This window comes from Lepidochelys kempii, chromosome 2 (genome assembly GCF_965140265.1).
Source record: "Lepidochelys kempii isolate rLepKem1 chromosome 2, rLepKem1.hap2, whole genome shotgun sequence".
Classification (NCBI taxonomy): domain Eukaryota; kingdom Metazoa; phylum Chordata; order Testudines; family Cheloniidae; genus Lepidochelys; species Lepidochelys kempii.
Window position 1 is genome coordinate 42,940,659 of NC_133257.1, and position 21,632 is coordinate 42,962,290.

The following is a 21,632-nucleotide window of genomic DNA, read 5'->3' on the forward strand; positions in this document are numbered from 1 at the left end:
TGGCCTGTCTCCCAGCCCCCCTCACACTCACCCCATCACTTCAACCCCATCTGCCTAGCCCCCATATCTGTCTCTTTCATTCCCCCCATTCCCCACCAACCTCACCTCTGTTCCTCCTGGGTAGGGTTGCCAGGTGTCCGGTTTTCTACCGGAATGCCCGGTCGAAAAGGGACCAGGCAGCTCCAGTCAGCACTGCCGACGGGCGTTAAAGTCCGGTCAACAGCACAGTGGGAGCCCAGGGCTAAGGCAGGCTACCTGCAGCTCCTGGAAGTGGCTGCCAGGTCCCTGCAGCCCCTAGGTGCATGGGCAGCCAGGGAAGCTCCGCACGCAGCCCCCGCCCCCAAGAACCGGCTCCGCAGCTCCCATTAGCCGGGAACCACAACCAATGGGAGCTGCCGGGGTGTCACCTGTGGGCCCGTGGGCAGCGTCTAGAGCCTCCTTGGCCATCCATGCACCTAGGGGCCGCAGGGACCTGGCGGCCACTTCCTGGGAGCTGCGGTAAGCACTGCCGGGACCCCGCACCCCATCCTGTACCCCAACCCTCTGCCCCAGCCTGGAGTCCCCTTCCCGCACCCCAAACTCCCTCCCGGAAGCTCACATCCTCTCCCTCACTCCAACCCCCTGACACAATCTGGAGCCGCCTCCTGCACCCCAAACCCCTTATCCCCGGCCCCACCTCAGAGCCGGCATCCCCAGCCGGAGCCCTCACCCTGCACACAGCACAGCCTCCTGCCCCAGCCCAGAGGTGTCTCCTGCACCCTGAACCCCTCATTTCTGTCCCCCCCAGGCCACACCCCCAGCCCAGAGCCCATCCCTCCCCTGCACCCCATCCCTCTTCCCCAACCCAACCCCCTTTCCCAGGGCCAGAAGAGGCCAAGACAAGCTTCAATTTGTCTGTAAAAGTACCAGGACTAAAAATACTCCAATGATTTTGCACGTACTCTGGTGCCCTCCCTTAACTCATATGAAAAGGAGGACTTGTGGCACCTTAGAGACTAACAAATTTATTTGAGCATAAGCTTTCGTGAACTACAGCTCACTTCATCGGATGCATGTAGCTCATGAAAGCTTATGCTCAAATAAATTTGTTAGTCTCTGAGGTGCCACAAGTACTCCTTTTCTTTTTGCAGATACAGACTAACATGGCTGCTACTCTGAAACCTGTCTTAACACAGAAGTTGGAGTGTAATGCTAACCACTAGTAAAGATAGTGGTATCTTATTTGGAAGTTGCAGTTGAACCAAAGGCTAAGGGTGTCATTCAATGCCAGTGCATTGTGGTAAACAAATGTTATTTGATTATTGATTATTAATAGTGGACTAGCAAGTTGGAGGGATAGTTCAGTGGTCTGAGCATTGGCCTGCTAAACCCAGGGTTGTGAGTTCAATCCTTGAGGGGGCCATTTAGGGATCTGGGCCAAAAATTGGGGATTGGTCCTGCTTTGGGGTTGGGATTAGATGACTTCCTGAGGTCCCTTCCAACCTTGATATTCTATGATTCTATGAAGATACCATGCTTAAAAATTAACTAGCCTATAAACTGTACAAAAATCAGTCACCTAATTTTGATTAGTAAAATAAACAACCACTGGTGTTAAATGCCAACCTAGAGGCAACCATGGTGGAGATAAGAGATGTAAAAATTTTCCTAATTGATCATTTGACCCTTATTTTTCTGTAATTGCTAAACTGTAATATTGTAATTGATCATTTAAGCCCTTAAATAGAAATATTCACAAATCTAAGCAGATTTTAGTGGGTTTAATGTTAGATTCTTATTACTGTATTCTGTATTTCCTGAAATACAGTACCATAACTACTCTGAACTATTCTATGCTTTTTCCATCTCAATTTATACTCTTGAGGGTCTTTCATATTGTAGGTTTTGTCAGGCGATTACAATAATTAGGTTTTAAAGCCATTATTTAGCACTTGTGTATGATGCAGGATTAAAGTTTTGTAGTTGTATTTTTTAATTTGTGTTAATTTAAAGCCAAATTCAGACATAATTTAAACAGTCACAGATCCATGTCTTCAACAGCAAGTTGAACTGGTTTACACAAGGTATGAATTTAGCATTGAATGTTAAGGGATTGTCTCAAGTATATATAAGCAAGGACATTCAGTGAATACCAAAGATGTCATGAATGGTTCCATATGTAGCTATCTATTATACCATAAACAAGTCTGTAAAATCATGCAGTGTTGTGTATCAAAGTTTTGAAACACGAATTAAAATTGTGCTTCAGAAATTACTTGTAATTTGATCTGTCTGAAAAGAGTCAGGAATCATAAGCAGATTTCTGTACTCTAAATTGCATTGACAATTTAGTAGTATGTGCAAATGTTCAGGCTGATCTCTAATTTTCCTGTACTCTTATGCCACTAATATTTCGTGCCTTAGATAGTAAAGATATGTTAGAGGGAAAATAGCTGAATGTTTTTTAAATGTTTCTTGAAACTAGGTAGGTATGGTTGAAACGCTTGAAACTACTTTACTTGCTCATTTTACACAATGATGGATTTTCCTCTACATTTCTCAGATCAGCTAAAATACCAACAAAGGCTGTCGTTGATGAAGAGAATATAGATGACATAATTAAAGATATCATTGATGAAAGCAGCTTTTCCAAAAAAACTGTGGTAAGTAGAGTTCTGAAAAATGCTGCATGAAGGGGTTCAGTTAGAAAGTTTTCAGAAAAGGGAGTTTCAGGGGTGTGTGTGTTTGTTTGTTTTTTAATTGTGAGAGAGTAGGTGGGTGTAGTGAACTTGGGAGCTCAGGATATGTGAACTGTGTGGAGGTTCAGAGAGCCTGAGAACCAGACTCTCTTCCTCAATAAGTGGTACAGCATGGACAAGAAATTATGGAAGCTAAAGCCAAGATCCAGAAAGGGATTTAGGCATTGCAATGCTCAGCATCGTGGTGCCTAACTTTTAGGCATCTAGAAAGACACAGAATCAACACTGCAATTCACAAAGCCTGAGTTAGGTACCTGGGTTCCCTATACAATGACTGTGGAGATAGAAGCGCCTTGGAATGTGATCACAGAAGCCAACGTGCTAGTCAGGGAGCTGGAAATGCTAGCCCATGGGAAATTCTAAGGAGAGGTGTGTGTCCTAAACCCTACCACTTTGACAGAGATAGGCACCTATCTCTGCTAACAGTCCATGATCAGGAACCCACCTCCTGGAGTCAAGTAACTTAGGTTCCACAGAAAATGGCGGGAAGAGGAGAAAGTGATGGTGTTTAACCTCTGTGCTAAAAATTATAGAGCACTTGCCAGGGATGTGGGAGATCCAGGTTCAATTCCCCTCTTTGCTAAAGGGGGAGGAAGGATTTTAACCGGCATCTCCAACCTGCCAGAAAAATGCTCTAACTACTGAGTTATGGGATATTCTGGTGTGGGGCTCCCCCAGTCTTTCCAGTTGAAGCGGTTCCATTATGAATAAGTAGTAAAAGAGTCAGTGGAGCTGGGGAACTGGACCTTAGTCTCCCACCTCGCAGGTGAGTGCCCTAACCACCAGGCTACACAGTCATTCTCTCTCTGTCTCTTTCTTTCTTTCTTTAGCAGGAGAGATTGAGGGAGCCCTGACACATTGCCTAGGGATACCCAGGGTTGTGAGGCACCTCGCTATCACCTGCCATAGCTATGCCTGCCATGGTAATCCCCAACTCCTCCAGCCAGAGGCAACACAAGCACTCCCCTCTAGGCCTTACAGGCCCCACTGTTACTCTACAGGTTGGTGATAGATACAGTCCAACCTTCGAGCTCTCCAGGCGTCTTCCTGGAGTGTTCAGCGCCTGGTCCACTGGTATTGGCAGTATTCACAGATTCGCTGCTTCCAAAGAAACAGTACTCATCAGCTTACCAGTTCTATCTCGTATCACCTCTCCACTCAATACACAGCCTTTCGATATACTTGATTTCACTGCAAACATAAGTTTATTTAACAAAGCACAGATTCAAGTAATAGGAAGAAGTAGTACTGGAAACAAATGTTTACATATAAAATAAAGTTATAATGCATTCTTGAGCCTAGACTTATTTACCAAGGTACTCTCATGTCTTGTATAGTTTGACTCACCCAAAATCCTTGCAGCTCTTTTTAGCCAGCTTAGCTGTGATACTCCTTTCATGAGATAAGCATGCTGTCCTCATGCCCTCACCCCACAGATATATCAGTCCCATCCTTTGTCTTTATTCATAGACAGGGCACCCCTGCTCATTGTTTCGTCCTGTGAATTTCCTCTCTTGTAGATTTCAAAATCTCTTTTTTTGCCTGTGGCTCAGTATGCAAATAGGCCTACATTGTGAGCCATACCATGCACAAATGACTAGCCAAGGGTGATAGATATCTGCTGCCTCCTGTCTGAAAGGAAAATTTTTGAGGTGTTTCACCTCCTGGTGACCGTCCTTAACTCCAAGATCTTAACGACATGAATTTTAGAATAGATACATAACTCATAACTGACACAGGGAAGAAAGGTAAGCAGCAGGATACGGACCCTGGACTTCAGGAAACCAGACTTCGACTCCCTCAGGGAACAGATGGGTAGGATCCCCTCGGCAGCTAACATGAAGGGGAAAGGAGTCCAGGAGAGCTGGCTGTATTTCAAGGAATCCCTGTTGAGGTTACAGGGACAAACCATCCCGATGTGTTGAAAGAATAGTAAATATGGCAGGCGACCAGCTTGGCTTAATGGTGAAATCCTAGCGGATCTTAAACATAAAAAAGAAGCTTACAAGAAGTGGAAGATTGGACATATGACCAGGGAAGAGTATAAAAATATTGCTCGGGCATGTAGGAATGAAATCAGAAGGCCCAAATAGCACCTGGAGCTGCAGCTAGCGAGAGATGTTAAGAGTAACAAGAAAGGTTTCTTCAGGTATGTTGGCAACAAGAAGAAAGCCAAGGAAAGTGTGGGCCCCTTAATGAATGAGGGAGGCAACCTAGTGACAGAGGATGTGGAAAAAGCTAATGTACTCAATGCTTTTTTTGCCTCTGTCTTCACTAACAAGGTCAGCTCCCAGACTGCTGCGCTGGGCATCACAACATGGGGAATAGATGGCCAGCCCTCTGTGGAGAAAGAGGTGGTTAGGGACTATTTAGAAAAGCTGGACGTGCACAAGTCCATGGCGCCGGACGAGTTGCATCCGAGAGTGCTAAAGGAACTGGCGGCTGTGATTGCAGAGCCATTGGCCATTATCTTTGAAAACTCGTGGCGAATGGGGGAAGTCCCGGATGACTGGAAAAAGGCTAATGTAGTGCCAATCTTTAAAAAAGGGAAGGAGGAGGATCCTGGGAACTACAGGCCAGTCAGCCTCACTTCAGTCCCCGGAAAAATCATGGAGCAGGTCCTCAAAGAATCAATCCTGAACCACTTAGAGGAGAGGAAAGTGATCAGGAACAGTCAGCATGGATTCACCAAGGGAAGGTCATGCCTGACTAATCTAATTGCCTTCTATGACAAGATAACTGGCTCTGTGGATAAAGGGAAAGCAGTGGATGTATTGTTTCTTGACTTTAGCAAAGCTTTTGACACGGTCTCCCACAGTATTCTTGTCAGCAAGTTAAAGAAGTACGGGCTGGATGAATGCACTTCATAAGGTGGGTAGAAAGTTGGCTAGATTGTCGGGCTCAACAGGTAGTGATCAATGGCTCCATGTCTAGTTGGCAGCCGGTGTCAAGTGGAGTGCCCCAGGGGTCGGTCCTGGGGCCGGTTTTGTTCAATATCTTCATAAATAATCTGGAGGATGGTGTGGATTGCACTCTCAGCAAATTTGCGGATGATACTAAACTGGGAGGAGTGGTAGATATGCTGGAAGGCAGGGATAGGATACAGAGGGACCTAGACAAATTGGAGGATTGGGCCAAAAGAAATCTGATAAGGTTCAGTAAGGATAAGTGCAGGGTCCTGCACTTAGGACGGAAGAACCCAATGCACAGCTACAGACTAGGGACCGAATGGCTAGGCAGCAGTTCTGCGGAAAAGGACCTATGGGTGACAGTGGACGAGAAGCTGGATATGAGTCAGCAGTGTGCCCTTGTAGCCAAGAAGGCCAATGGCATTTTGGGATGTATAAGTAGGGGCATAGCGAGCAGATCGAGGGACGTGATCGTCCCCCTCTATTCAACATTGGTGAGGCCTCATCTGGAGTACTGTGTCCAGTTTTGGGCCCCACACTACAAGAAGGATGTGGATAAATTGGAAAGAATCCAGCGAAGGGCAACAAAAATTATTAGGGGTCTGGAACACATGACTTATGAGGAGAGGCTGAGGGAACTGGGATTGTTTAGTCTGCGGAAGAGAAGAATGAGGGGGGATTTGATAGCTGCTTTCAACTACCTGAGAGGTGGTTCCAGAGAGGATGGTTCTAGACTATTCTCAGTGGTAGAAGAGGACAGGACAAGGAGTAATGGTCTCAAGTTGCAGTGGGGGAGGTTTAGGTTGGATATTAGGAAAAACTTTTTCACTACGAGGGTGGTGAAACACTGGAATGCGTTGCCTAGGGAGGTGGTGGAATCTCCTTCCTTAGAAGTTTTTAAGGTCAGGCTTGACAAAGCCCTGGCTGGGATGATTTAATTGGGGATTGGTCCTGCTTTTGAGCAGGGGGTTGGACTAGATGACCTTCTGAGGTCCCTTCCAACCCTGATATTCTATGATTCTATGAACTCCTTAAATATTATCCGCACATACTTTTTGCAATGATGACAGTGACCAGTGGGCTACTGGCTCTTTGTAGAGACCTCACATGTCACCCTTTGGTAAACTGTTATGCTTATATCCAACCCAGGGGATCCCTGTAAACCCTATGCACCCCCTGTGCCTTCTGCCATTTGGCACCAAGAAGTCCCTGGGTTATAAGCCCAATATCAGAATATCCTATAACTCAAGTGGATAAACTCTAGATGAGCTGCTATTAGGGAAAACTTCAAAACTTTCAATTAAATGGTCTTGTACTTTCCAATTTCTTTTTCTGTCATTACCAAGATATTTGTCTAAATAGAAGCTTTCTCTTCTTCAGTCTACATCCTTCTACCATTTTATTAACTGAAGTTGCAGTCTGGTGTGTTAGTGTTTCATGGAAGCATTGTCTGGTGGTTAGCATACAGAACTGGGAATCAGAGTTAAATTCCTAGCTATGCATTTACTGTATGACTTTGGGCAAGTCACTTAGGCTTCAATTTTTAAGTGTGTCTACTAATTTTCAGTGCCACACATGAGACACCTAGAATGTGTGTTTTTTTTTTAAAAAAAAGTGCTGAGCACCCACAATTCCAGTTGGATAGATTTGAAAGATGTACATTTGGAGTTTAAGTTATTTGATTACTATCCTGGGCCAGATCATTATTCCCACCTGCCCCCCAACACCCAAATATATTTGTATGGAGAGGGGCAGAATCTGCTGCCTCCTTTGCATGGGGTTCTCACAGAGCCCTCTGCAGAGTCGGGGAATCTGCATTTGGGGAGGAAATTGGGTGAGTTTAGATGTGTTATGAGCCTGGTTCCCTATCTACCCATGGGTGGATCTGCTAAAATTGTGATGCCTTTTGAAAAGAGCCAAATCACCGTGACGAGCAACTTGCAGTTTTTCTACCTTCATTCCGATTTCCATCAGAGAGATTTCTGGCCCTTGCTTCTTAAGCAAAACTGAATGGCTGTGTATGTTGCTGTAATGCTGCCTGGTTCTCTCTCTGTTTTGAAATAGAAACTGACATATAAATCTGAAAGTCCCACATCTGAAAGAAATAGTGCTTCCATTCAGGCTCATGGTAAAAGGTAAGTGAAGCGTGCTGACCTGAATACACAAGTGTGTAAATTCTATAATCAGTCTAGTAATGTCTACTATTTAAACTATGATGACACTGAATTACAAAGGAACTAAGTATTTAGGGGAGCTTTCGTAGGAGAAAGGACAAATAATTCAGCGTTTTGTGACTCCAAAGAGCAAAGGAAGTTTTTCATTCATTTAATAGATTCATAGATTCCAAGGCCAGAAGAGACCATTGTGATCATCTGATCTGACCACCTGTATAACACAGGCCATAGAACCTCCCCCAGCATAATTCCTTTTTGAATGTTTAAAAAAATCCAGTCTTGATTTAAAAATTGCCCCTAATGGAGAAACCATCACAACCCTTGGTAAATTGTTCCAATGGTTAATTACCATTAAAAACTTACACCTTATTTCCATTCTGAATTTGTCTAGCTTCAGCTTCCAGCCATTGGAGTTTGTTATACTTTTGTCTGCTAGATTGAAGAGCTCATTATCAAATATGTGTTCCCCATGTAGGTACTTTTAGCCTGTGATCAAATCTCCCCTTAGGCTTCTCTTTGTTAAGATAAACAGATTGAGCTCCTTGAGTCTATCAGTATAAGGAATGTTGTCTATAATGCTAAATTAAAGTACTAAAGATTACTGCAGTTGTAAATAATCTTCTGCCACATGAAAAAGCATTAACAGTTCAAAATTAATGTTCTGTTTTACTTTTCTGTGTTTATTTTAAGTCCCTGTACTATTTGGTGAACACGTTGCCCATAGTAGAGTGTTTCTGTGACTCTTGCTTATGTACACATTGAAAAACTTTTAATTCTTATGTGCTCCTGGATGTTCAGCATAAGTCCAATAAAGTAACACTTACTTTATAATTACTGTGCTTTACAATTCTAATGAAAATAATGGACTTGCTGAAAAGGTACATGTGCTCACTGGAGCATGACAGACTAGGTCAAATCAACTTAGGTTATTATTATGCTACTTTTCCCAAATGACTTTAACTAATTTTACATTTCTCTGTTGAATTCATGTAGCTGTTGTCCAGTGTATCTTGGCGGAAGCTCTACACCACGTGGTATAGGAACAAATATTTCGCAGAGGTAGGAAATCTGAAATCTGAAAGATACTGCTCTATTACATGTGGTTTATTTCATGAGTGTGTTTTAGAGACCTCTTGAGAGCTTATCTGCTCAATATTGACACTAAAGATTCTATGGCCCTTTTTATAAAAGTAGGGTGTCCCCAGCTCTTATGGTATCACCATTTCATTAGTTCCGCAGTCATAGTTATCCAGCTGAGGCCAGACTTGGATTTTTAATTAAAAAAAAAATCAGTTCAAGTTTCAGACCATCTTTAGACATTTTAAGGAAGGAAAAAGCATGCAAGGCAACATTTTTTCTTTGCAGGTAACATGTAAAAAAATTAAATAACCCATCAACTTACAGCAAGTCACAAGAAATTTCAGCCCAAAGGGAATTTTCTTCTAAATCATGTTTTTAAAGTGCTTATAACAAACAGTGTCTTCAGAACCAGAATTATGGGCCAGATCTTGACTCCTATGCTAAGGATTTGCACAGGGATTTTATGTGGGAGACCGAATCTTTCCCTGTAAAGCCACTTTCGTGCCCACCAGCTTCAGCTGTGTATGTGATCTTTACACCCCTTACCTCAAAAGGCAGTTTTGTTTAATGGAACTACTTAGTTGTGGTTACACAAGCCATGCAGCCACTCAAACTTGCTTAGAGAGAGGAATTGTGGAGTATTGCGCCTTACTGTGCAGGGGAAGCAGTCTTCCTCAGTGGCCTTTTCCAGTGTGACCTTTAACAGTGTATCTGTAGCAGTTCAGCTGCTTTTGAGCCCTGTGCTGCATATTATCCTACTGCACTGCACTAGCATAGCTCTACAGTCTAGTAGCCTAAATGTAGTCTTCCGTATTTTTCATCAGGAAAAACTGACAATCTAGCCCAAGGGTTCTCAAACTTCATTGCATCGCAATCCCCTTCTGACAACTAAAATTACTACAAGACCCCAGGAGCCGGGGACTGAAGCCTGAGCCTGACCGAGCCCCACTGCCCTGGGCAGGGGGGCCAAAGCTGAACTGCAAGGTCTTCAGCCCTGGCGGGGCTGTAACCTGAGCCCTGCCACCGAGGGCGGTGGGACTCAGTCTTCGACTTTGGTCCCAGACCACAGCAAGTCTAACACCAGCCCAGGTGACCCCATTAAAAAGGGGTCACAACCCACTTTGGGGTCACAATCCACAGTTTGAGAACTGTTGATCTAGCCTAAAATTCATTGTGAAAAAATAAGCTTTTAAAATACCAGCATTCTCTACTACTAAATAATTTACCTAATACACTTAAACTGAAGTATTACTATCCAATTTTCCCCAAGGGTTTTAAAACTGAAAAGGCTATCTTCAGATTGGTTGGCAAACGCAAAATCAGTTTCTTAATGTGTTTTTTGTTGTTTAAAGTAGAGCAATATGTTAACAAACTCCTTTATATTATGGTCCTGATCCTGCAGTTCTTACATGAATAGTCCTAAAAGCCCCAACGTGGTAAGGTACTTAAACACATGTGGACCTTTAAGCACAGGAGTTGTCCCACTGGAAGTTACACGTACAGGCCATCCTTCTGAGGCCAGTAGACCTTCTCATACAAGTGAGGGTTTGCAGGATCAAGCTGGTAGTGGAAACAGTATATTGTATAAAAAGTATATTGAGAAAGCCTTAGAACTTGCAGATGAAAAATCCAACTGTAAGGACATAGATCCATGACTAAACATAGGAATCTTATAAGGGCTTAGGTTACTGGTGAGTACATCTAAGTGGGGAGTGAAGGGAAATAAAACTGAAGACCAAATAGAAAACCACTGGCGTATGACCTTTTAATATATGGATTTCTCTTCAAAAAGCTAAAATTATTACTTTTTCTCTTGTAAATATTATAGTAAAAAATGACAGCACTGCCTTAAGTTAGGGTTGCCTAAAACTTTCCATTATAAGACCCTGTTTTTGATTGTGAAGCTAACTGTTTAGGCTGAAGTTTTCCATGCTGAATGTCTGCCTCCGGTTGAATTTTTTTTTTTTTTTTTTTAAAGTTTAGAAAAAATAGTTTAGCCATTTCTGAGAACTTTTTTTAGTATTTGGAAAAACAGGTTCACCATTTTGTTGAGCTCTAATGCCTCCATAATTCAGAGCAGGGTCTCTAAATGTTTTTGGGGGTGGGGAATGGTCCCAGTGGGGTCAGAGAGATACCTTTGCTGCCCCTGTAAACATCCACCCAAGCTTGCCAGGCATCACAGCTGAGATCAGGGAGACTCTCTCTTGTGCTCTTATTGCTCCCCTGCTGATGCCTAGGCAGTGTGGAAGAGGAATCAGCCTGTTTCGAGTGCTGAGGAATGAGAAGCAGAGGGAATAGCCGGGGATAAGAAATTGGGACCCTGCTTCAAGGAGGGGAACGGGGCAGATGGAGATAGAAATAGCACCCCGGGAGAGGAAGACATGGTTGGGGACTGGGATCAAAGAGTCTGTAACAGCTAGAGATCACTCTCCTCCAGAACCTGGAGCAGAACCCAGGAGTCTGGATTGCCTACAGACCTCTATTGTTAGCAAACATTTGTGAAGCCTGCTGACAAACTATTGTGTCTCATCCTCTTGTGGCTGTCTTGCAGATAGCCACCTAAAACTATTAGTATCACCAGTTAGTTATTCTGTTAGCTCAAGTGAGAGTGTGCTGTGCTGTGTGTCTAAAGAGTCCAACTGTGGAGGTCAGTATGGATGGAATTTGTTCAGTATGCTTTAAAAAACCCAGTAAATTACATGCAAAAAACTATGTTAAGAGAACGTTATGGTTGTAAAGTCAAGCATTTATATATTTCTATTCCCATACAGAGTATGGTCCCATACCTTATTTACTGTATACCATCCAAATCTGCACTGAATACAGATTTATTAATTCCTTTACAGACTTTTTTAAACACTTATCGCCGTTGTATCTGAATGCTTCACAAACATCATCCTTTACAACATCCTTGTGAGGGGAGGTGGTGGTATTCTCGTCTTTACAGATGAGGAACTGAGGCACAGAGAGATTAAAACCAACATTATCAGAAGTGTCTACCAATTTTAAGTGCCCAACTTGAGACACCTAGGGTCTGATTTTTCAGAGAAATTAGAATTGCATAGCACTTCGTATGTTTAAAGCACAGCTCCCATTGACATCAGTTGTAGCTCTGAGTGCTCAGCACTTCTGCAGATTAGGCACCCAGAAAATGAGGAACACACAATAGCCGCCTGTGAAATTTTTGGTTTAAGGCAGTGTTTCCCAAACTTGGGACGCCGCTTGTTCAGGGAAAGCCCCTGGCGGGCCCGGCCGGTTTGTTTACCTGCCGTGTCTGCAGGTTCAGCCGATCGCGGCTCCCACTGGCCGCAGTTTGCCACTCCAGGCCAATGAGGGCCGCAGGAAGCGGCAGCTGGTATGTCCCTCGGCCCGCACCGCTTCCCATAGCTCCCATTGGCCTGCAGCGGCGAACCGCGGCTAGTGGGAGCCGCAATAGGCCAAACCTGCAGACGCGGCAGGTAAACAAACCAGCCCGGCCTGCCAGCGGCTTTCCCTGAACAAGCAGCGTCCCAAGTTTGGGAAACACTGGTTTAAGGGATATACTCAGCATCACAGAGGAAAACTCTGGCAAAGGCGGGCATAGAATCCAGGGAAGCATTTCGCTTCCTTAGCCATGAGATGATCCCTTCTCTACCTACAATCCTCTGCCTCATTCACTACACACCTTCCACCTTCACCCTCCAAATGAGGCAGGAGTTGAGACAACAGCCTCCATAATCTATATTAACCTAGTTAGTTCCCAGCGCACCATCCAGCTTACGCACTGAATGAGGCAGTGGAAAGTATGTATGGGCTCATGTAATTAAAGCATGTAGAATGCCTGTGCGTGAGAGGGCACCTTAGTTCTGGAATTTTGTAACTTTTGAGCACTTGATTTTGAAATCTTAATATATCTTTGTAATAAATCACTGATATTTGATTATTTTACTTTGAACAGAACATGTGATCAGCTACGTTGTACTGCCTGTGACTTCCATGTGTCTCATTACAATGACTACCAGTGGGATAAGTCATGTGATTATCTCTTTTTCAGGTATGCCTCAGGTAGACTTGAAGTTAGTATTTGGGATACTATGCTTATCAAAAATATACATTTTAATAGATAAAGAACCATATTTATTGCTGGCATAATCAGGTGATATTCCATGTAAATCAGTGTTACTTTCACTAGTGATGAATTTGGCCTCTTGTGTTCTATTGCAGTATGTCTCATTCATGAATAAAGTAAAAATATGACTTTCCTTATGTATATTTGCCACCATGTTTTGGGTGACAGACTTATTGCTTCTGTCAGGTTTTTTTCTCTCCACTGTTAAGTACCATGCTCATGCTATATATATAAGCTGTTCAGTGAGACTCAAGCACTTTAAAAGCCTTTGTTTTAAAAATGTAGAAGCTTGACTGAATGCAAGGTTTTCCATGGGAAAAAAACCTTGGACCAATCACTTTAAAAAAAATTTTTTTTTTTTTAAATTGTGGTATTTCTCCCTCTCCCCCATCCCAATGGGGATTTGAAGTCCCTGAATTTGTCCTTTAGCCACTTTGACTTGTTATTTCTCTAAAACCTTTCCTGAAGACCTTACTAGGTTGGATTGTAATTACAAATAAGAGGTTTATTCCTGATTTATACATGGAATTTAAATACAGTGCATTCCATTTATTTTGATAAAATCTGTTTTGATCAAAACTTTGTTCTCTTGAAATATATTGATCAGGTTAATTGGATGTTCACATTGTTTGTGTATTGTAGCTTGTAAAGAACACTAACACCTTATAATAATAACACATTAGTAAGTCATCTTGTAATTAATAGTCTCTTTCTTGTTATGTTAGGACGTCCTTTGTGTTCTCTCTGATCCTAAGAATCGATAGAGAGATCCTTGGTTTTTTTATTAATGCAAATTATTAAAAATACTCTGCATTGATAAGTTTTTTATATGATTCTTTGGTAACTAGAGAGTTTCATGAACTAAAAGGCAGAATGTATATTATTTAATGTACAAGTTATTCTGTTCCTGAGATTTTGAATGAATAAAATAAAGAATTTAATCAAGTGAAAGGCATTGTCATCAACTATTTCTAATTTGATTAAAATGTGTAATCCTCAACATGATGTTCAGCAATTTAGGCTAACATGGATTTAACAAAGCAAATTAGGGGATTAAAGGTGAGAATGAACCAGTTACATACCAAGCAGAATAGACAGAGGACAAATATACTTAGGGCACGTCTACACTACAGACTTAAATTGACATATGTCAGGTTGACTTGCAACCACCACAGTAATTACTGCAGAGGCTGATGTCCACACTACCCTCCTTCTGTTGGTGGTGTGCATCCTCACAAGCCAGGGCTCTCAATTCCCTACTGGGAACCAGCTCCCCCACCCCATTACCAGGCTTCTTGGCTCCCTGCTCCTGGCTGGGAGCAGGGGACAGCCTCCTGGGCTTCTCAGCCCCCCCATGGCAGGGGGCAAGAAGCTGCCTGGGCTTCTTGGCTCCCTGATCAGGGGGCCTCTGGGCAACAGTCTGGCTGGGAGCTGGGGGCAGCCAGGCTCTAGCTACCTGGCTATAGTGTGTACACTGTAGGGACAAGGCTGTAGTGTGTACACTGACATAATTAGGTTGGCGTAAGCTGCCTCACATCAACCTAACTATGTAGTGTAGACCAGGTCTCAGATATTTGATTACATTCACTTGCAAACACAACCAGCATACCTGTCCAATTTTTTGAATATTAATATTAGACATGCCTGGTCTGTTAAACAACATGTCATAGATCTTGTAATAATGCTTACTCTGTAATATAACTCTTAAACAGAGAGATCTGATGACAATATTCGTATGCAATGTCTCTTTAAACAATCATTACAATAGTGAGATTTTGTTTTGTTTCTCATATTTACATGGCATGCATTTGTAAACCTGTTAATCCTTCCTAAATAAATAGTGTAAAAATGAGATTTAAAGGATGGACAAGCAAGTTAGTAAATAAGCATCTACCCCACTGTGTTTAGTTCTCAGATTTCTATTGAAACATTTTTACTGTGCTCATCAGTGTATGACCATCTATAAGGGCAGCAGATGAAGGATTAATGGAAAGAGCAGGCTAAATGTCAGTCATGGTTAACACATTAAGTTTACATTTGCTTTTTGAAATAACTGACTTTTATACCGGTCCTTTGGCTTCTTCATTTGTACTGCTGGATGCTAGCGTAGAAGTAACCTGTGATTTGGTGCATGTTCTCCCTATTGTCTATCTGTTTGTATTATGAAATGTGATCCCTTTTGCCTTCTACCCTGACCTGTTTCACCACAGACCCCCGTAGTGATTAACTTGCATATGCTATTTTCTGACAGCAGAATGTCACTGTGTATATGGATTCATTTATGATACAAGTGAACCAGTTTAAGATACTTAGGATAGCTGATACTGTATGAATCTAAACTAAATGAATACTTACAACACACTTCAGATTCACTCTCTAGACCAGATTGACCCCTCTGTAGGTTATTCCCAAGTAGGAGAGCTGATACTACATTAGTCTACTTGGTATTTCTTTCTGACTGATACTTTAGAGGATGGAATTCTCTCCTCTGCAGAACCAGCAGAGGACTAAACCTACAAAAACTTCAGGTTTCAATACACCTGCAAACAATAGTGACAGTACACTGAGACCTTTACTTAGGAAAGCATTATATTCAAGACAGCACTTCAGCACATGTTAAAATCCCACTAAAGTTAGTGAGACTTAAGTGCACACTCAGTGTCTAGCATATGTTTAAGTGTTTTTCTGAATCAAGGCCCAAAGCTTGTTTCATGACCTAGCATCTGGCCTGAGTGCAGGAATGGCTGTTATTGCACTGGACTCTCCCTGTGGCTCCTGTCTCCCTGGGGGTTGTATACTGCAGAGGAGGAAGAGAAAGCAAGATGCTCTGTCCCAGTCAGAATTATACATCATTAGTGTTTCTTGCAGATTTTTTTTCGTGGGGGGAGGGAGGGAACCAATTCTGCAGAGAGTGACTGTCTCCCTTCCCCCTCACCTCACCCTTGCTCCCTCCCCACCACAGACCTCAGTCAGCATAAACCACCCACGGAAGGGATCGACATTATCACAGTACAAAATGTTCCTTTTCTTCCAACTGATGTAAGTAAAAACAATATAACAGGAGGATTTTGACCCAATAGTTTGCCTTCTTGAATTTTTATTTGCTAGAACATTGTGTTGCTCTTGTAACAAAAAAGTTAGTGACCTGTATACATTTCAGAGCAGCCCATGGCTGATTTAGCCTATAACTCATAATTAAACCAGAGATGCTATTGCACTATAACCTCAGTACTTGCCATGAAAGTGATTTAAAAATTGCATATAAAAAGGAGACTGGCCTGTTAAATAACCTCATTCAGCATTGCATGGGGACTTTATAGTTACTGTAGTCAAAGCTCCTACAATGACAGCACCTGGAAATGCAACAGTCCATTAACCGACAGGGAACTGGTTCTGAGGGCAGCAGTGCTGCATTTACTGAGGTGGCTGTGTGCTTCTGGTCCTCCTTCAGGTAAGGAAGAGGATTCTCAGCAACTGCTCTGGCTCCAGTAGATAAAGGACCACAACCACTACACATGTTCTTAAATTGTATGTGATTTCTCACTTCAGATATCATGATAGTGGAAGAAGGCGGTGAGGAGAAGGAAAAACAGTCTTGAGAGCTTGTGGGTTGGAAGAAAATAAGTAGATGTAGGCAACAGGACCAGGAGCCCGTAGAGTAGCTAGAGAGGAGTAACACTGCTGTTCTCACTGGCAGTTTCCTGCATACATGTAGACTGCTATAGAAGCAAGAGCTGTCCAGCGATCACATTAAAGTGTAATGCACCTAGGATGCTAAAAATTTGCTTTAAAACAAACACACAAACAAACAGATATAATAAGGTGTCTTTATAAAGCTAGTCTGTTAGAGTGGTTTCAGCAGAATTGGTTTCAGCAGAATGCCATGGGCTAAGATCTTTTCTCAGCTTCAAACACAACTCCCGCTAAAGTCAGTCCCAGTGTATGCACATCCAATGTCAGAATTTGGCCCCATGGTGCTAAGTGCTTATTTTATAGAAAAAACGAACTTACATGATACTAAAGTGAACTTATTTGGTTGACAGGAATAACATGCCTGAACTCAGTAAATTAAGAGCAAAGATGATAAAGAAGAAGGGATCACGGGCTTATGCTTGTCAGTGCAGTTGGAGATCCATTGGTGAACTAACTGACCTCCGAACAGACTGGCAGCTTCGTTGGGTCTGTGGTAAACATGTAGAATGAAGTCTTCTCACATATTTGGTATGCGTTCCTGTGTGAAAACAGACTTTCAAGTCAAACTGACTTCCTTTTACCATGCATTTCCCACTCTATTTTCTGAACAGAAAGGAACCTGAATGTTTTATCTAGAACTAGATAGTGACACTGAATTCAGAACTGAACATTTTTCCTCTCACTGTAACAGTCTCATGAATTAAGGGAGTTCATAGAGGAAACAGCCAGCTTGGAGGCCTTCTATTCCCTAGAGTGCCAGCTACAGGTGACATTAGAAGTGTTAATGATAAGTGGGCTTGATACGCTCCTCCCCTCATGCCATTGGAGGGAGAAGAAGCCAGTGAAACCAAATGGGGCACAGAAAAAGGGAAGAGCAAGAGCCCCTAGGTACGGCCCCTTGAGCCAGCAGAAGTCTTGTACAAGATCTTTGACTCCATGGACATGGGGAGCAGCCATGCCCTGTGGCACTCTTTCAGAGCTGACTGGCTATCCGCATGAGAACTAATGCTCTTTCTCTCACTCTGCCTGTAGCCTTATGCAGAGATGGCAAGGTTTGCAGCCCAGGTAGTGAGTAGTCGTACAGAGCCAAAAGAACGAGGACAAGACCAGCTGTCACCTCACAGGGCTTCACTTTCCTTTACCCACAAATCCCCAAGAATGCAGATTTTGGAGACTCCCATCCAAACTCCTTAGTACTCACTACTCTTTGTTTTCCTCAAAGCCCTTTGTCCAGAATAAGACGTTCCATGGAGACACTGAGGTTTACCACTTAGTTTCTTTGCCTGATCTCTCCTCGCTCCTTTGGTTGCACTGCAGGGAGGGGACAGTATGGCCCTGAATTATTTAACAATATTCAATTCAATTTTACAAGATAAGTTGGGGAAATTGTAGCTCTGCAACAGTTAACAAAGATGCTCACATTTAAGAGTGCAACAAGATATATCCCGACTGTCCTTGTCTTTGGGTTTTTCAGTTAAAAGCTTCATTTCAGAAATACTACACACCCCAAAAGTGTGACTTGCCCATTGAATTCCCCCTTAAAACAGCTCCCAGTATCATGTTAGTTGGTGAGATGATTTGATTTAATATTAATGTCATAGCAGCTTATAAGCCCTTGTTTTCTTCACTACCTGCATATATGAAATATGCACAAGTATTATGTATGGCTTGTTTTTTTTTCAGCACTGGAAATTATCATATTGAAAAATGGACTATAGTTCAATTTCGGCAAAGGGGATGGGATCATTTCATACAGTGATGTAAAAGAAAATGGAATGAAAACACTGTACTGAAAATATTTTTACTATTCAATAAAATAGTATTCTAAGGATTCATTCAGAGTTATTTGATGTATGCAATTTCATGTATACAAAGTGGTAACTGGTTTTTAAACACCTGTCATACTTTAATTACATCGGGAGAAATATGAGGAGCAATCTGCAGTAAGCAGATGAATGAAGCAACTCAAAGATTGGAAATTACTGTCATTAATTTCTTGGGGCGGTGGGGGTTGTAATTAAGAAATCCTCTTAACCAATCTTATAAAAATTGTCATGAACCTAAAGTTCTGGATAGGTGGTTCTAATAAATGGAATTATTCCCTTATTAGCAAGGAGAATTTTCTTGTCTCTTCTGATGATGCTGTATAGTTATCTTCATTTAACTACTAAAGACAATCTTTTCACATCTTTGGCCAAATGGTCTCTGTGGTATTTTGGTTGCAAGTAAAATTTGGTAAGTTTTCTGCTGGTTGGCCCTGCTGTAGATTTGATCGTTCGGTCCTTAGAAAAATTTTGTAAGAAAACTTGTAATGAGTGTGTATCATCTGCAAGTTCACTGCTATTGGTATTTCAAGGCAAAGTTCCAGCTTTTAGAGAATATAGAACTGCAGGTTCCAGAAAATAGGCAAACGTAGAGATCAGTTGACGGACTAGTTCTGAAACAGCTGTTAGCAAGACAACTCTGCTTACCTGACAACCCAATATGAAGAGCTTCACCATCCTCGGCTTGGATTTGTAAGGGGTAAGTATTCCTGGGTTTTCTTCAGATGAGCTGAGTGGTTTACAGGCTCAGAGAATGCTAGGTGGGATTGGGGTAAGACGACACCTACAATCAGACCATGATTTATTGAAGAGTTCTTTAGGAGAAGGAAACTTTCCACTCTTCCTCTAGAGGGAGTTCAGGTCAGCTCTGCATTTCAACAAGTGATGAGTTGCTTTGGTTTTGTTTGCCTAATTCAAAATTATTTTAGACAAACTTCCCCTAAGTCTTTGCTACCCAGTATTTGGAAGGCACCTCTCCTATATGGAACCAAATATTCAAGACTTCTGTTTCTGATAATGATATGCAAAATACACAGCTCTCAAGCTGACCTAGTAGTAGTGCTCTGGGAGATGTGGGTTTGCTGACTGGTCTCTCATTTCCAGATTCAGAAACACCTGTCAGGGAGCTCTATGGGTATGTCTACACTACCCGCCAGATTGGCGGGCAGCGATCGATCCAGCAAGGGTTGATTTATCGCGTCTAGTCTAGATGCGATAAATCCACCCACGAGCGCTCTCCCGTCGACTCCTGTACCCCACCACCGTGAGAGGCGTCGACGGGGGAGCAGCAGCAATCGACTCACTGCGGTGAAGACACCACGGTAAGTCAATCTAAGTACGTCAAGTTCAGCTACATTATTCACCTAGCTGAAGTTGCATAGCTTAGATCGATCCCCGACCCCAGTGTAGACTAGGGCTATGAGTGAAGCTAAGCCAGTAATGAACAGGGAACCCCGGTCAATGTTTTCAGAGCTAGCAAGCAGAAACTAGGAAAAATTATTTGTTAATGTAGATGGAAAAAATAGGCCTGAAGAGTCAAAGGTGCTAATGAGACCCTGTCACTGTCCAACATTATACACTGTTAAAACAAGGTTTGGTATACAGAGACCTCAACCTGCTTCAGCCTATGGCAAATTCATTAGAAATCCTCTTAACCTAATATTAAAGATACAGAAAAGAAGGGAAAACAGTTAAAGCATTTGAAACTTAAAGAATTAAACAGGCTCTCATTTTAACAACATCCCTTGTTCCCTTTTCTTTAATTAGAGACAGTTATTAAAAAGGAAAAAGCCCCTTGTGTGACAGTCTTTTAGATTATATCAAAGATGGTAAGAACTGTCCTTTTTGGGGAAAAGAGAAGTTAGTGGAGATGGGCTGCAACTGTTCTGCAAGCCCAATCCTGTTTTTAAGACAAGCACCCAAAAAGGGAGAGAAAAAGACAGAAGATGTAGCTTCTCTGGTGCTAACTTTTACTTGTTACCTCGCTGCTTGAGAAACACAAACACAGCACACGGTCTTATCAACCGCTCTGAGACCTGGCAAACTTGTACCAGCATCGGGCTGTTTAGGGCATTGCTTTTAGCTGCTTGTCTGGTCAAAGGCTTACAACAGTGTTGCAAAATACGTAGTCTTGGCCAGCTAAGCCAGACCTTTTGTTAGGCAGGAACAAAGAGGAGAGAAGAAATAAAGTGGAGAAGGAAAAGAACACATGGGTGAGAGGGGATAAACTCTCATATCCCAGTTGGTGGTTGAGTTTCAGCCAGAGCCAGTAGATGTGGTGGTGTCATCTGGGTCCCTCTCTCTGCCCTGGTCTGGTCAAGACGTCTCTCAGGATCAGAAAGACAAATGCCTGGGACCCTAGCAAATAGTGGGATGGCAGACTCAGACTTTAAGATTAGACGGAGCCATCATGATGCTCTAGTCTGAACTCCTGCACATTGCAGGCCATAGAACACTCACCCACCCACTTCTGTAATAAACCCCCTAGCCTCTGACGTGAAGGTGAAGCTTGCTCCTTCCTTTTCTCATGTCTCACAGTCAGCCAGCTTCATAGTAAGCCATCTTTTCCCCCCTGAAGTAGGTTTTTAGGTTTGGGGGTTTTTTGGGAGGATTCCAAAAGGGAAGTGATGAGCAGAATAGCCCATGCTCTCATTTTGTCCACCAGTTAGGCCTAATTTCTAACACACGAGTTTTGGTTCATTGATTTCCATCTCACACTGTTCTTGTTAACCAGGCATGATCTTCATATACAATCCTTGAATTATAAGGAGTAGGCCTCTTCATTTGAACTAATTCAGTCTGTCTTTTTTTGTACCTTTCCCCATTATCATTTATATTATAGGTTATTGTGACATTTTATGAACTTGCACTCACTTTTCACAATTGAGCTCACAATTAGGGTAAATTAGTAGGCCCAGTTATTACAACAGTGACTAACAATGTAACTGGAAAGTGGAGGCTACCGAGGGGGAGAAAAAGGGGAAAAGGCCAAATGTGACTGAATGCAAGAAGGAAGACTTTAATCTTCAGGAGAGTGAAGGATGAATCTATTTACAGTACGAATCAGCTGTTCTCATAGGTCACCGTACACTTCATCCTCTTGCAAG

The 21,632-nt window shown here is 42.5% G+C and overlaps 1 protein-coding gene across 2 annotated transcripts in view; it reads left to right on the forward strand.

The window, feature by feature from the left end:
- CFAP418 (cilia and flagella associated protein 418) overlaps positions 1 to 18,537 on the forward strand; it is a 20,356-nt gene extending 1,819 nt beyond the window's left edge. The window contains exons 2-7 of one of the 2 annotated variants that reach the window (XM_073330524.1): positions 2,543 to 2,642; positions 7,712 to 7,782; positions 8,815 to 8,880; positions 12,839 to 12,934; positions 17,053 to 17,230; positions 18,386 to 18,537. In XM_073330524.1, coding sequence (XP_073186625.1) covers positions 2,543 to 2,642; positions 7,712 to 7,782; positions 8,815 to 8,880; positions 12,839 to 12,934; positions 17,053 to 17,212 — 493 coding nt within the window. In that variant the 3' untranslated portion in view covers positions 17,213 to 17,230; positions 18,386 to 18,537. Of the gene's footprint in view, positions 1 to 2,542; positions 2,643 to 7,711; positions 7,783 to 8,814; positions 8,881 to 12,838; positions 12,935 to 17,052 lie in introns of both variants that reach the window. The other variant, XM_073330523.1, reaches the window with a different exon arrangement.
- Positions 18,538 to 21,632: the final 3,095 nt, after the last annotated feature.